The sequence below is a fragment of the Tursiops truncatus genome, chromosome 11 (assembly GCF_011762595.2).
Source record: "Tursiops truncatus isolate mTurTru1 chromosome 11, mTurTru1.mat.Y, whole genome shotgun sequence".
NCBI classification, from domain to species: Eukaryota; Metazoa; Chordata; class Mammalia; order Artiodactyla; family Delphinidae; genus Tursiops; species Tursiops truncatus.
This window is the reverse complement of record NC_047044.1, coordinates 4,955,038-4,971,359: the sequence shown is the minus strand read 5'-3', so window position 1 is coordinate 4,971,359 and position 16,322 is coordinate 4,955,038. Positions and strand designations below refer to the sequence as shown.

The following is a 16,322-nucleotide window of genomic DNA, read 5'->3' as shown; positions in this document are numbered from 1 at the left end:
TCGTGTGCACTCTAGACTTTTCCAAGCAGAAGACCCTGACTAGGCAGCAGGCTAGCCAGTTGGGACACAGATTTTCACCCCTGATCGCAAACCAGCCACCAGTCGTAGAGGAACGTTGGTTGAAACCCCAGGGGCAAGGCCTTCCGTGGGCACGAAGCAGCGGCCACCTCCCCCTCCAGGGCTCTGGCCTGCGCACAGTTTGCCAGCCCTGCGTCTGCGCTGGGATTCGGGGCGAAATTTAGAATTAATTTTTATGTCCACCTGGTGAGAACAGCTAAGAAAACCTGAAGGGGAAGACCCCCTATTAGGAATACAAAATATAAACCCGAAATCATTTTTAAAAGGGAAGTTCTGGGGGAGATAGATGGATCACTAGATATTGGGAAAGTCGGCGCCACAGAAGATAAGATTTTCAGATGTGCTGGAGGAAACACATGGATGAGGGGGAGAAAGAAGTCAGTAGGTGATCTCGGGTTTAAACACTGGGGAAGGCTTCCCTGGTGGCGCAGTGGTTAAGAACCCGCCTGCCAATCCAGGGGACAAGGGTTCGAGCCCTGGTCCGGGAAGATCCCACATGCCGCGGAGCAACTAAACCCGTGCGCCACAACTACTGAGCCCACGAGCCACAACTACCGAAGCCCACGTGCCCCAGAGCCCGTGTTCCACAAGAGAAGCCACTGCAGTGAGAAGCCCGCACACCGCAACAAAGAGTAGCCCCCGCTCACCGCAACTAGAGAAAGCCCACGTGCAGCAACGAAGACCCACTGCGCCAAAAATAAATAAAATAAATTTATAAAGAAAAAACTGGGGAAAAGTCAAGCTGGAGCCTCACCTCACACTACAAGCCAAACTAATTCCAGAAGTGCCTTTATTAATGCTAGAGGGAAACAAAGACCTTCAGTTTAAAGCAGTGAAGGAAACCACAAAGGACAGATGGAGGTGTTTGCAGCAAGGACTACTCTTGTCTCTTCTCAGACCAGGGGATCTCAAAGTGGGCAGGACCCTTTCCGGTTCTGGAAGGCATTCCTGTTTCCGTAATACTACTGAAATATCCTGTGTGTTTTCCACTCTTGCTGTCTCCTGAGTGTACGGTGGAATTTTTCAGAGGCTACGTGATGTGTGATCTTGCAAAAGATGAAGTACAGGGGCAGGTCTGAGGTCCCAGCTGTCTTCTATTGATATTAAGTCAGACATTAAAGAAATTTGCAAAATGATGAAAGAATGCCACTCTTCTCACTGAATTTTTTTAGAAAATAGTTTTCTTTAAAATATGCTATTCGTGTTGTCAGGTAATGACTTTATTTTCAAAATAGTATTTTGAAACATTCTCCATTTTAATTTGTAACATGGCAAATATTGATAAGCAAAACCTACATTAGCAGAAGCTCTTCGGGGTCCGAAAGGATTTTAATGGTGCAAAGGGATTCTGGGACCAAAAGGTCTGTGAACTGTTCTTGGTTCACAAGCACTCTGGGGGTGGGGGTGGTGTGTGTGACGCACCATGGATGCCCAGCACATCCATCCACGCCAGTCTCACAAACGTTTGTGGGGTACCTACTATGCGTCAGCCATTGCTGCCAGCGCAGTGGTACAGCCGTATACGTGTGCCTGCCTTAAGAGTCTGGTGGGCACAGGGCCAAGTGAGGGAACGGATCAGCTACGTATCAAGTTAAAACTTCAGTAAAACACACAACAAAGTAAAAAGGCGGAAACGTGTGCAACGAGTATGACACACAGCAGGTTAATATATTTAATATATAACGAGCTCATACAAATTTATCAGACCCCCAGTAGATAAGAGCAGAGGACACCAACAATACACAAAAGAAATACAACTGCTTGACACGAAGAGATGTTCTACTTCGCTAGAAACCGAAAAAATGCAAACTAAAATACAATGCTATTTTTTTCATGATCAGATTAGCAAGTATTTGGCCAGATGAGAATACTCAGTACTGGCAAGATGGTAAAATGAGCACGTTTATCTTTGCTGGTGGCAGTGTAAATGGGTACAAACATTTCTGGAGACCACCTGTCAGTGTGTAATCATGGCCTCACAAGTTTTCATATTCTTTAACTCAATAAACCCCACCTCTGAGAATCTACCCTAAGGAAATAACTTGACATTGGGGAAAACTTTATGCACAAAGATATTCATCAATTTCTAATGGTGAAAAATTAGTAAGAGCATTGGTGATCAACCATTGGCACTGCTTGACGGAGGAGCACACGGCCTTTCAACATAAAATTAGAAATAACACGGGGAAATGCCCGTGACGTAAATGAAAATACACGATATCGTATCATTACAGTAGGTAGTATCACAACTATGTTAAAACAAAAAGCAGAGAAACCATGGGGGGCGGGGGGCGGGGAGAGACTAGGAGAAACACCAAAATGTTAAAATCGTACTTCTTTCTACTACTTTATTTTCCAAAATTTCTACGATGTGTAGGTTGGCTTTGATAATGAAAACAACCAGGACATTGTTACTTGGTTATGCAAAGGAGTTACTGATGCCGCGGCGAGGAGCTGGTGTTACCCCACCACCTTTACTGCGTCCGTGCTCTGCCAACGGCCACACCCGACGTTGGGACCCCAAGACCACACCCGTCATCAGCTCTGTCCACACGTGGTGGGTGATGGAATTATCCTAAACCCCAGCCCTCTCCCCACACAGGCAAGCTTTTGCTGCCGGCCCAACAATCAGTGCTGCGTTGCCTTCTCCAGAGCCCCATCTGTGTCTTCATCTCTAAGCCCCTAACCTAAGGCTTTCCGAGCAGAGGGGATCTCAGGCTTACAGCTCTGGTTACAAGATGGTAGGGACGGCTGCTAAGATCTCTCCCCTCTTCCCACCCAAACTCCACCCCTGGTAGCTGGCCCCGTTGTGTGTGTGCTCGTTCACAGTCACGGGGCTGCTCCCTTAAGGCAACCTAAGTACCTGCCCAGCTTTCCCCACATGTGTTCCTCCTCCTAAAGGCCGAACTGCCAGGATCATGGTCCAGCAGGTAGTTCTGTCCCTCTTGACAGCAGCAGCTCGTGCATCTTACCTGCGTCTTCATGGGGTGCTTCTGGGCTCCGTGTCATGACCTCCTCATATACTCACCTGGGACCAGCGAGATGGGTCTTGGCTTTTTCCTAGAAGTCACCGAAATGCTTCAGGACATTAAGTCAATCCCAAGGTCACACTATACAGTAGGCCAGAGGTCATCCCTTCTCCTAAATCTGATCTCGAACGATGCCCTGTTACGCAATGAAGCTTCCTTACCAGATGGGGTACCACGGAGACCAGAAGACAGACACAATACAGTCCAAATAATGTCAACACCATGAAAAACATAAAACTTTCCCTCACATGCACTGTTTAACACTACTAACTCCCTGTCCCTTTAATAAATCAACACCTGTTCTCTTAAATTCAGAGAAATTATAAACCCCGAATATGTACAGAGCAGCTCCCGTCCCCCGCTGCCTTCTCCAGCTCGGTCCTCCCAGTCACTTGCCCTTGCTCTAGGCTGCATGAAGCCTGGGTCTCATCCTCTCTAGCTGGGGACTAGGGTGTCTTCCACTAGAGTCACCAGGGGCTCCCAACGTGGGGCTTCTTCCAAGTCCAACCCCAAGCCTCGCATCTACTCCGGTTTCCAAGGTCGAGGAAGCGATCAACAAGGTCGCAGGCGTCCAACAGCAGAGTCCCCAGCCCGTGCCGTGCGCAGCAACAGGAAAAACCCAAGCAAATCACCAACCCAGACGCAGCTGCAGCAGCAGCCCAGGCTGGGCACGACGACCCATATGCAGAGGGCCGGTCACGGGTGCAGGCAGGCAGCATGGCCAGCCTTGCCTAGCGGCTCTGGCCTGGTTATGTGCAGCAGCTGAAATGCAGCACGAATGCAAACACAGCAGGACTTCTAACACCACTTGGGCACAGCCAGGGGCTGGCGAGCAGTTCCTGCCCTGCTCCCGTGCTGGGTCTCCTACCCTGGCTGGGCTGGGCCACGTGGAAACCTTCAAGGTGTCAGTTACCCCTGCAGGCCTCCTTTTCCCCGGGTGTCATTGTACCCCTTCAGCTGTGGGCACCTCCACCTGGCAGGTAGGCAGAAGGGAACAGAGCAGGAAGTGCAAGTGATCTGCGCAACCCCACACCGGAGGGCCCGCCCCCCAGAAGAGTGGCCCACTGTGCGCCCTCCCCGGCTTCAGGCTTAATGAGCACCATGGTCCCGCCTGAACAGCCTCGGCTGGAATCCAGGGGGGCCTGAAGCCCGGGTTCAGGCAGTGGTTCAGCAGGGCAACTGGGCTAACGGAGTTTATGAGTGGGCAGCAGTGGGCCACGAACCCCAGCAATCACTGATCACCCTTGACCCTGTAGGCGGTGGTTGCTTCAGGAGCGCAGCCACTTTCCCCTGCATCATGGAAACTCTTAGGAAGAGGGGATGGGCCCTAGGAGCCAACCACTGGGGGTCCCAAGACGTAGGCCTGCAGGGGTGCACAGAGGCTGTCCTCCGGCCGTCGGGCCAGGACCAGCAGAACAGGGGCAGATGAACCCAAGGTAGGACAGCCCATCTCCCACCGCCCGGGTGGTCATGGAAATGCGGTTCATTTGGCATTGAAATATGGTGGGAGCACCACGGTCCAAAGGGCTTGGCCAAGACTCATTTAGAAAGTGGTTCTGGGCGTCCCCCGTGAAGGCCACCCACCACTAAGAGGCACAGGTTCGTCCCTCAGAATCAGAACACGGGCACCAGCTCTGCACCGTCACCGCATTAGGACCGAGGCAGTCCGCAGCTCTTTTCCTTTGCAAACGCCAGCAAGGCCTTGGCCGGGGCTGCAGAGGCAGACTCCCTCTCTCCTTAAGGGTTCAGTGACGCATCCCAGAGGAGTTGGGTCTCCAGCCCTGAGTCCATGTTTTCTGGGACAAAGGCTGGACGTCTGATGGACAGCCCAGGCCTGGGGAGGACACGCTACACAGAGGCTTTGGAGACCTAGAGACCGTATGTGTGGCTCAAGGGGCTGAGGTGAAGGCCACATGTCCCCTGCAGGGAGAAGGGAACAGGTCTCAAGCTAGACAAGCGCACCACCAAGTGCCAGTGGGCAAAGAGGAGGGGGGACTGCTGATTCCCACAGGGGGGACACCACCGCTGATTCCCACAGGGGTCCAGGGCAGCAAAGTGAGCCTCTAGAGCCCACCCTCAGCCTGCCGGGGGTCTCAGGCAGGGACGGACGTGTATGTGCTGCCTGTGGAAGCCTGATGGAAACGCCCAGTGATCCCAAGTCACAACGACCTGCCTGGCAGGCGAGTTCCCGACTCCCCCCAGTCCTGGCGCTACCAGAACACTGGCAGCCAAAGCCAGGCATTGATGGGGGTGCAGCCTGCGGGGGCCCCCCCTAAGGCCGCATTAGCAGTCTTTCCCAGTGGCAGCAGTGGGGCACAAGGACTGCATACTCATGTGCAGAGTGGAGCCGGCCCCCCGGAAACGCTGGAACCACTCCCAGCTCTGATCCTTGGCCGCTGACAGCAGAGACGAGGCCCCTGCCTGCTACGCTGGGCCCTGGCGGGGCTGGCAATCACCTATGCGCAGGATGCCAGGCTCTCCTCTCCAGGTACCCCCATCAAGCCACCCGCCTGGCCAAAAGGGCTTCTTTCTGTCATCAGCAAGCTCACTACTGAGAACAGGGCAGCCAGGTGGGGAGCTGCCGTGGGGCCGCAGAGGGTGGAAGACAAGCGTCTGTGAACCTGGTCAGGCTGGGAAAGGTCAGCCCCAGTGGTCCAAAGTGTGTTGCGGGGTCAGCGTGACCCAGCAGCAGAGCTGTGGTCACTAGAAGAGCTGGAATTGCAAGCGAGAGAAGGGAAACATGCAACGGAGGTTCCAAGCTAGCACGCGATACCAGGAAGCAAGGTGGGTCACAGGGCGCCCAGGAGCAATGACAGATGTCCTTATGGAACGAGAGAGGCGGGAAGGGATGTCTTCAAACAAGGGCGATGCTGTGTGGTACGGACACTTCTTTCTACGCAGCAAAAGGGGTATGCTACCTGGGTGGCGGCAGACGGACCAGGGTGGTGGCCGATTCCTAAAGGTTCCGAGCTCTGGTGGGCAGGGCCGGGGCTGGACTGGTCCCATTGGAGGCTGGGTGCACAGGGCAGGGCACCGTGCCCGTGGCGGCCAGCTGGCGGCAGAGCGACTGCCGTTCCCGCACGGCTCGATTCGAGGCCGAAGTCTTTCTGATCTGGGCGCGCCGGGCGTGCCGCAGCGGAGACTTGTAGGTTCTCCGCAACTCGGCCAGGAATCCCTGATAGTTGTTTCGCAAGGGGCTGTCGGGTTGCATGTGGGGGATCGCCCACTTCTCCGCCTCCCCGGTCAGCCGGGACACGAGGAACGCCACTCGCTCGGCCTCTCCGGGGAAGCGCGAGGCCTGGAAGATCATGAATCTGTCCATCTGCATCAAGAACCCCGCCAGCTGGCCAGGGTCTCCGGAAAAGGGCTCGGGCAGCGAGGTGGGAGGCGTCGTCATCGGCCGGGTCCCATTGGAGGTAATGGCCGAGATGGGTGGGGTGATCTGCAGCGCCCCGGGAATCCGAGCCCGGGTGCGTAACAAGGTCAGCTCCGCCATCACGCTCTCCAGCATGTTGGTGAGGTTGGCCTTCTCTGCCCGCAGGGTCGAGGCCTCCCGCCTCAGCGCGGAGTTGGTGAGGCGCAGGGAGGTCAGGGTGTCGATGACGTCATCCATTTGGGCATTGGTAGACGCTGCAGAGGCTGGGGTTTCAGCTTTTGCGGTCTGGGGTTGAACCATGGCGGCCAGAGGTCGGCCTAAGGCTGAGACGGATGAAGCGGGAGAAGGGGGTTTGGGTACCCCAGAACCTGAGCACCTGTAATGCTAAAATTGGGTAGACCAAGAGAGAAATCAAGGAAAGGGTAGGGTTCAAGACCCAGCGTGGCTCAGAAGCCCAAACAAGAAGGCAGGGCAGACGGACCGAGAGATGAGCACAGCCAGACCAGGCAAGGGGTGCAGACCCTCGGGGATCCCCAGCTCCGGATGTGGCTCCTTGATCGCCGCCCTCACAAGGCCATGGCGGGCTGCACAGGAGGGTGGACTTGTTCTGGGCCCTGAAGGACGAAAACATGGTTTAAAAACGGTTTCGACTGCGGAAACGGGGGTTAGAAGTAAGGGACGCGGCGTGGGAGGAGCAAAGAGCGGGCGGCGAGGCGGGCGCCCCCGCCGAGGCCCCCTCCCTACGCTGGGCCCGGCGCCCACCTGGGGCAGAACAAAGGGCCGATGCACCCGCGGCGGCGCCGGGGCCTGGGGCGGGCGGCGGGCGCGTACCTGGGTCTCCGCGGCTTCCTCCGCGGCTCCGTCTGCCGCGCCGGCCGCGACCAAGATGGCCCGATCGGGGAATGCGGGCAGGCAGATGAGTCACGGCGGCGGCGGCGGCCCGCCGGAACTGCTTCCCGGTCAGGTCAGGCCCGGGCGGCGGCGGCAGGAGGCAGGCGCGGGCAGCCTCTGGCGGGAACACCAGCCGAGCTGGGACCGGGCCCGGGGTCGCGGCGGAGGGCTAGTGGCTGAGCGGCCGGGGTGCGGGCGGGGCCTGCGCGGCTGCGGTGGCAGCTCCAGGCTCGCCTCGCTTGGGCCCCGCTGGTTGCCATGGAGACCACCGGCTCGCGCGCGGCCGAGGCCCCGCCCCGGAAATGGCGCGCCCAGCCCCGCCTCCCGGGCAACTGCGCTGTGCCGGTCCTCAGCAGCCAATCAGTGGTGACTGATTTTATTATTATGAATAATTAAGAATTATTAAAATTTAAATTATTTAAATTCTTTCTAAGACTGCTAGTAAAGCTCTTTTTGTATAGGTTGTAATTTTTTTTAACGAAGTTTGCTTTACATACTGTAACTTCAATACAAGTTCAATGTAGTGTATATTCACTGTAGAAAATGTTGATATCCGAGAAGTCTTTTTTGAAAAAGTTTATATTCAGAGTCCCTCCACCTGCGAGAACAAATAGTGATATTTCTCTACTTCCATCCAGTCACTTTTCTATGGTATATTCTATTACAAAATATCAATTATTGGGAATTCCCTTGTGGTCCAGTGGTTAGGACTCCATGCTTTCACTGCAGGAGGCACAGGTTGGATCCCTGGCGGGGAAATTAAGATTCCACAAGCTGCGTGGCACAGCCATAAATAATTAAATAAACAAATATTAATTATGGTACCTTATGCTTTGCGACCTTAATAGCACACTGAATTTGAGCATTTTCCATTAAAACTATTTCAAAAGCATAGTTTTCAATTACTGCCTATGTTCCAATGAAATCGTGTACCCAGTTTATTTAATATGCCCCTTTTGATAGAGCTCCATCTTATTTTACATGTGGAAGTTTTATAAACCTCCCTTGTGTATGAATCCTAGCCCCTTCCTCTGCCAGCTTTGCCAGGGTAATTGCCCAGGAGTGAAATTACTGGGCCAAAGTGTATGAGCTATTTGACTCAGGAACTGGATGCCTTTCCCACTTGACCTTGCTGAGCTACTTCTAAATGGTCAGTTCCAGGATGGAGCATGAATGGCGAGAAAAGACGCCCACCATTGCCAGTGTTTCGAGGACACCGTCTTCAAGGAGGCTGAACTACCGGCAGCCACTTGCACCCCTCTGGCAGGCCTGGGCAGAGTCGGCTTCACTCATGCCTTTACAGTTTTTGCTTCTATGAAATGGGAGTTGGAACATGAGAGTGTCAGCACTTGGAAGAGATAGTCTAGCTGTGGCCACAACTGTGTGTACCCCAGTGTGAGAAAAAGTGCACCTTTTGCGACCAGCTGAAAATGTCTAGTACATGAAGCAAGAGGGGAAAGAAAGGAGACAATGTCTCCTTAAACTGCTTCTGTGAGTTCTCCCACCTCACGAGGAGGCAGGAGCTGCATTCATCTTGCCTGAGGTCGGTGACTTCAAATGCAGAAGTTGTCCTATACCCCTCTACCCCTCCCACTTTTTCCAAACACACAGAGGAATCCATTCCTGTGAGTCACCCCACCGGTTTTTCTGCCCTCAGCGCCCGGATCGCACCTCCGCAGGTTACTGGTTTCTGTGCATATGAGTGAAGTGTCTGCTGCATTTCCAGGTGTGGTTGACACCATACATCTTAAATTCTCAGATGCATTTAATATAAGGTGCGCCTTGATTTGAGAAATGATGAAACATAAACTTGAAGAAATATATAATTTATTTGTATTTCACCTATCTCAAACAGGATACAAAGTGGCATTGCATAAAATAGAGCTAAATAAAGATGAAAATAAATATTAAAATAAGAAAAACAGAGTATTTGGCTTCAGATCCAGATAATGCTATGATTCAGGGTGTGAGGTGTTGCTCTCTGCCGCAAACACACAACAATAAACTATACAATAAAGTGTTGAGAGGATCTGGCTGGGCTCAAAAGCAATATAAACTCCACTGTGGTCCAGAAACACAAACTGCTAAGTATGGACAAAGCCATGGGCTTGCTGGACTCTGGATCCCAAGGCATAATGAGGACACAAGGCTGGAAACAGAGTCAGGATTCCTATTTGAAATGAGGGGAGAGAGTGTTCACCCCCATGTCAAAGAGGAGTCTGAAAAATCTCTTCAACCATTTTATGGGGCAACACCTTCTGTGAAGGTGTGGCCCTAGGACAAGGGAGACCATCCAATATCATTAATCTCATGCCCCATGGCTGACAAGTAGACCCCAGAGGGCCAGGAATTGTGAACCACCAATATAAAACACGTTTCTGTACTGCAGACCAGGCATCACTGGAGTGACCCCAAACTGCTAGACCAGGGGGAGAAGGGGCCTCAAGATGGAGGGGGGTTGAGTACACAAAGAGGGAAAGAAAGTGAAAGATACCCTTTTACCCAAAATTGAGCCTAAAAATCAAAACTCTGAAGCCCATGGAGAGATCTAATGCTAAGAATAATGGCCACCAAAATCAATAATCATAATATGAATTAACTCCAGGTAAAATTAAATAATAGAACAGTCTGGAAAAAAAGACTTTAAGTAAGCATACTTAGGATGCTCAATGAGACTAATGAAGGAATAACGTTTGTGAAAAGAACAGACAATGGGGGTGGGGGAAGCAGAAATGTAACAAGATAAGGTGGCTATGAAAAAGTACCTTCTAAAAACAAATATAGTCAATTTCCATTTCTGGGAAGATGGAGTAGTTTCATGCTTCCCTATTCTTTCAGCAAAGCACAACTGAAAACAACTGAAAAAAGAAAAGGTGGAAGAAAAAAGGCAGACTGGCTAGATTGCGGTATTCTTTTGTATCACATAGCTCAGATTTGCAGCCAAAGAAGCTGGCAATCTGGAAGAGGCATACAGAAAAAAAAAGCTCCTCCAAGAAGCCTGCCCTCTCAAGCCAAAGAATGAGGAAAGAGATAGCCTATGAAGATGGAATACTTAGACAGTAACCACTCTACTCCAGCCAAATGCTGCAGAAAAATCAGTGGCCCCATCACTATTCGTGCCAGCAAAGGCTAAGTAAGGAGCCGAGACTTCCACACTTGCCAAGCTAAAATGACGTTCCTCACCCCACCCCCTGCCAGGGATGGTATCAGAGAAATCAAAAAATTTCCCCAAATTTGATGACATACATTAATCTGCACATCCAAGAAGCTCAACAAACTCTGAGTAGGATACACTCAAACACCTAGACACATCATCACCACACTCTTGAAAGTCAAAGACAAAGAGAAAATTCCAAAAGCAGCAAGAGAGAAGAAAGTGATCTATATAAGGTGTCATCAATAAAATTAACAGTTTGTTCCTCGTCAGAAACCATGGGAGCCAGAAGGCAATGGGAAGATAGAATTAAAGTGCTGAAAGAAAAGGACTATCAATGAAGAATTCTTTACCCAGCAGAACTCTCTTACAAAAATGTAGGGAAAATTAAGACATTTCCAGGTAAATAAAACTGGAGAGAATTCATCACTAGCAGACTGGCCCTACAAAAAATAATAAAGAGAGGTCCTTCAGACTAAAATGAAAGGACATTAGGCAGTAACTGGAATTCATATCAAAGATAAAGAGCCCCAATAAAGGTACAAACATAGGTAAATTAAAAAGACAGTATAAGTGTATTTTTGTTTGTAACTCTATTTTCTCCTGTATTATTGAAAAGACAACTGTGTAAAGCAAAAATTACAAATCTATACTAATGAGCATACAATATATTCAAAATGTAGGGACTTCCCTGGTGGCACAGTGGTTAAGAATCCACCTGCCAATGCAGGGGACACGGTTTGAGCCCCGGTCCGGGAAGATACCACATGCCGCGGAGCAACTAAGCCCGTGCACCACAACTGCTGAGCCCACGTGCTACAACTACTGAAGCTCACGTGCCTAGAGCCTGTGCTTCACAACAAGAGAAGCCAGCGTAATGAGAAGCCCATGCACTGCACTGAAGAGTAGCCCCCACTTGCTGCAACTAGAGAAAGCCCACACGCAGCAATGAAGACCCAACACAGCCAAAAATAAATAAAATAAATAAATAAATTTATTTTAAAAAATGTAATTTGCCTGACAATAATAGCACAAAACGAGTAAGGAGGAGATGGAGCTATTTAGAAGTAAAGTTTTCTAAATGGTTGAAATTAAGTTGGTATTAATCCAAACTAGATTTTTATAAGTTAGGATGTTAACTGTAATCCTCAGGGCAACCTTAAGAATATAATTCAAAAAATATGTGAAAGAAATGACAAGGGAATTAAAATAGTACAGTAACAAATATCTATTTTATATGAAAGAAGGCAGTAATGGAGGAATAGAGGAACAAAGAAAATAGGACATATAGAAAACAAATAACAAAATGGCAGATGTAAATCCTACATTATCAATAATACATTAAATGTAAATGGATTAAACATTCCACTTGAAAGGTCGAGATTGGCAAAATGGATTTTTAAAATGACCCAATTTGATGCTATCCACAGGAGGCACACTTTAGATTCAAAGACACAAGTAAGTTGAACAAAAGAATGAAAAATGATATACCACTCAAGCTAAAAAGAGCACTGGAATGGTTACACTAATATCAGACAGAACAGACTTCAAGACAAAAATTGTTACTAGAGAAAAAGAAGGATATTTTGTAGTGATAAAAGGATCTATTCATCAAGACAACAATTATGACCATATATGCACTTGACAACAGAGCCTTCAATATCAATATTTATCTACAAATCTACGGTAATCAAGAATGTATGATCTGGCATAGAAGAATGGAATAGAATTGAAAGACTAGAAATAAATCCTAACATTTAGTCAATTTATTTGAAGGAGGGTGCCAAAACAATTTAGTGACCAAAGAATAGTCTTTTCTGAGACTGGCTATCCATAGCAAAGAATGAAGTTAGACCTCCTACCTCACACCCTATACAAAAATTAGCTCAAATGGATCAAAGACCTAAATGTAAGAGCTAAAACTATAAAACTCTTAGAGGAAAACCTAGGGATTTTCTTTGTGAGCTTAGATTGGACAACAGGTTCTTTGATATGGCACCAAAGTACAAGTGACAAAAGAAAAAAATAGGTAAATTGAATTTCACCAAAATTTAAAACTTTTTATTTCAAAGGACACTGGCAAAAAAGTGAAAAGATAACCCACAGAATGGGAGAAAATATTTGCAAATCATATGTCTGACAAGGGTCTAATACCCAAAATATATAAAGAATTCTTACAGCTCAATAATAAGACAAATAACCCAAGTTTTTTAAATGGGCAAAGTATTTGAATAGACGTTTCTCTCAAGAAGATATACAAAGGGCACATAAGCACATGAAAATATACTAAACATCATTAGCCTTTAGGAGAATGCTAATCACAACCATAATGAGATATCACTTCACATTCCCCAGTATTGCTATAATCTAAAAGACAGACAATAACAAATGTTGGTGAAGATGCAGAAAAACTGGGACTCTTATACATAGCCGGTGGGAATGTAAAATGGTGCAGCTACAGTAAAACCGTTGAACAGTTTCTCAAAGAGCTAAACATAGAGTTTCTATATAACCCAGCAATTCCACTCCTAGGCATGTGCCCAAGATAATTGAAAACACGTGTCTACATGAACATTTGTACATGAATGTTCACAGAAGCATTACCCATAATAGAAAAAAAAGGAACCAACCTGCACGTTCACCAATTGATGAATGGATCAACAAAATGTGGTATCACAGTACAATGGAATATTAATCAGCCATAAAAAGGAGTGGAACACTCTTGTCCCTCAGTGCCACGGGGGACTGGTTACAGGACCCCCCATGGATTCCAAAATCTGTGGGTGCTCAAGTCCCTTATATAAAATGGCATGGTATTTGCATATAAACTATACACATCCTCCTATATAATTTAAATCATCTCTAGATCCTTATAACACCTCATACAATGTAAATGTTATACAAATAGTGATAAATACAGTGTAAACACTATCTAAATAGTCGCCATGCACAGATAATTCAAGTTTTGTTTTTTGGAACTTTCTGGAAAGTTTTCAAATATTTTTGATCCACGGTTGGTTGAATCCACAAATGCAGAACCCACGAACACAGAGGGCTGACTGTACTGGTGTGTGCTACCACGTGGATGAACCTTGGAGGCACTATGCTAAGTGGAAGAAGTGAGACACAAGGGCTACATATTGTATGATTTTATTTCTATGAAATGTCCTCTGTAGGCAAACCCATAGAGACAGAAAGCAGGGTCCTGGTTTCCAGGCTCTGGGGAGAAGGAGGAAAGGGAGAGTGACTGCTGAAGGGGACAGGGTTTCTTTCTGGGGTGATGAAAATATTCCAGAGTTAGTGTTGATGGTTGTACAACATTGTGAATATACTAAAACCCACTAAATTGTATACTTTTTAAAAGGGAATTTTATAGTATGTGAGTTAGATCTTTTAAAAAAAAGCCAGCTGCCATTCATGATCAAAAGTCACAGAAAAATGAGCACAGAGGGGAACTTCCTCGACTTGACAGGGAGTTTCTACAAAAACCCAATAGCTAACTTCATACTTAATGGTCAAGACTAAGTGTGCTTTTCCCCCAAGAATGGGAACAAGGCCAGGACGTTCCCTCTCACTATTTTTATTCAACATAGTGCTGGGAGTTCTAGCCAGAGCAATGAGGAAAGGAAAAAAAGGAAATAAAAGACATTCAGATTGGAAAGGAAGAAATAAAACTGTCCTTACTTGCAGTTGGCCCAACTGTCTACATAGAAAACCCCAAAGCATTTACCAAAAACAACAATAACAACTTCCTAGAACAATAAGTGAATTCAGCAGGGTCACAAGATGCAGGTGAATATACAGGAATCAATTTTACTTGTATATGCTAACAATGGACACAAGGTCAGCGAAATTTAAAATACAATACCATATACAATCACTCAAAAATACATAGATGTATATCTAACAAAATTTGTACAGGATTTGTATGCAGAAAACAATAAAGCACTGATCAAATTAAATTTTATTAAATTAAATTAAAAATTAAATTTTATTAAATTAAATTAAATTTTAAAAGATTTAAATAGAGAAAGAGATGCACTGTGAAATAGTTTGGAAGAATCAACACAATAAAGAGTCAGTTCTCCCCAAAATGATACGCAGGTTTCATGCAGTGTCTATCAAAGCCCACGCAAGATTTATTTTTGGGGGGCGGGGGGGTGTGCTGGGCCTTACCACTTTATTGACACCAAAGATCCCAGGCTCTGCTGGGACTTCCTGGGGGTCTGACATCAGGCAGCCTCTGCCTTTGAGATGGGGTAGCTCAGCGGGTACAGCGCTAGAGCCGGCTCAGTTCTGGGTCCTTAGCCTCAGTCCAGGGTGGGCAGCTGCCTTTCCGAGTCACAGCTGGTCAAGCACAGGTTGTAGAAGGAGTTGGAGTCAAAAGCTGAGCTTACCTCTCGCCAGCCCACCCACCCGGCAGCCTGTAGTTCACGGGGGTTTTTCGGATCACCCCAGCAGTGAGGGTCCAATACCAGGAGGTAGGCTTCCATGCCTGGGCCAAGCAACGCCTCTGACTGGGCATCCGCATCCCCTCCAACCATTACAGGCCCCCCCGGCCCCTGCCAAGTGGGAATAGAGCCTCTCCAGTTCCCCGTGAAGCGCTGCTCCACGCGGCACGTGACATGGGCGCCCTTGGGGACCCCCAAAGTGGTCAAGGCAGAGGCTGGCCTCTACACAGCCGATCCATCCCCAAGAGCCCCGGAGCCCGGGGGGCTTGTCGCCCATGTCCTCCGGGGCCGCCTGCACTGTAGCCGGTTCGGGTACGCCCGCCGGCCGGCCCTCCGGCCACGAGCACAGCGTTTGCAGAGTGCGGTAGCCGCAGCCCCGGCCCCGGTCGTCCACGCCGTCGCAGCCGTAATGGTAGTAAATGTAATGGCCCGAGAGGAGGGCCAGGCGAGCGCGGCCGCGGCCGGGCGGGGCCAGGCCCAGGTGGACGTCCTTCAGCGGCTCCAGGGCGGTGGGCGGGAGCGGCGGTCGCCGGGCCAGGCAGATGCGTCCTGCAGGCGGCGCGGGGCGAACTCCAGGGAGAACTCTGGACTCTAGCGCTTCCTCTCGGCCCCGAGTCTTGGGCGAACTGCGGGCAGGCGAACGGGCCCTGGGGTCGCTCTCCCCCGACCGCAGGCGCGCCCCGCGGCGATGAGCCAAGATTTTTTGTAGATATACAGAAGATTATTCTAAAATATATATGGAAAGGCAAAGGAACTAGCTAAAGGAAACAGCTAAAACAATTTCGAAAAAGAATAATGAAGTGAGATATATCAGTCTGCCCGATTCAAGACTTGTAATATAGCTACAGTAATTAAGACTGTATTATATTGGTGGAGGGATAGACATATAGATCAATGGAACAGAATAGAGAACCCAGAAATAGACCCATACAAATATGTCCAACTGATTTTTGACAAAGATGCAAAAGCAACCCAAGGGAGGAAAGATAGCTTTTTCAACAAACGGTGTTGGAGTAATTGAACATTCATAGGTTTAAAAAAAAAAAAAAAAAAAAACAAAACTTAATCTGTCTCACATCTTATGCAAAAATTATCTCAAAATGGATCACAGACTTAAATGTAAAATATAAAACTTTAAATAGATAAAATCTTTGCAGTGCAGGGCTAGGCAAAGAAATCTTAGATTTGACACCAAAAGCATGATCCATAAAAGGAAAAATTGATAAATTGGGCTCCATTGCAATTTAAAACTTTTGCTCGGTGAAGAACTCTGTTAAGAGTATGAAAATACAAACCAGAGATTGGGAGAAAATGGCCTACAAAAGACGGGTATCCAAAACATA

At 48.3% G+C, this 16,322-nt stretch overlaps 1 protein-coding gene and 1 pseudogene across 1 annotated transcript; both read right to left on the bottom strand.

Moving 5' to 3' along the window:
- Positions 1–1,727: 1,727 nt before the first annotated feature.
- RTL6 (retrotransposon Gag like 6) lies at positions 1,728–7,658 on the bottom strand. The gene is made up of 2 exons (XM_019944509.3): positions 7,315–7,658; positions 1,728–7,097 (listed from the first exon to the last, which is right to left on the bottom strand). Exon 2 carries the CDS (start codon positions 6,781–6,783, stop codon positions 6,064–6,066), a length of 720 nt encoding a protein of 239 aa, XP_019800068.1. The 5' UTR covers positions 6,784–7,097; positions 7,315–7,658; the 3' UTR covers positions 1,728–6,063.
- A 6,964-nt stretch (positions 7,659–14,622) lies between these two features.
- On the bottom strand, positions 14,623–15,375 carry LOC101334015 (ufm1-specific protease 1-like; annotated as a pseudogene).
- Between the last annotated feature and the right edge of the window lie 947 nt (positions 15,376–16,322).

Bases quoted from the DNA above. Each gene is read 5' to 3' on its own strand.
- RTL6 (XM_019944509.3), bottom strand. From the start codon at position 6,783: ATGGTTCAACCCCAGACCGCAAAAGCTGAAACCCCAGCCTCTGCAGCG.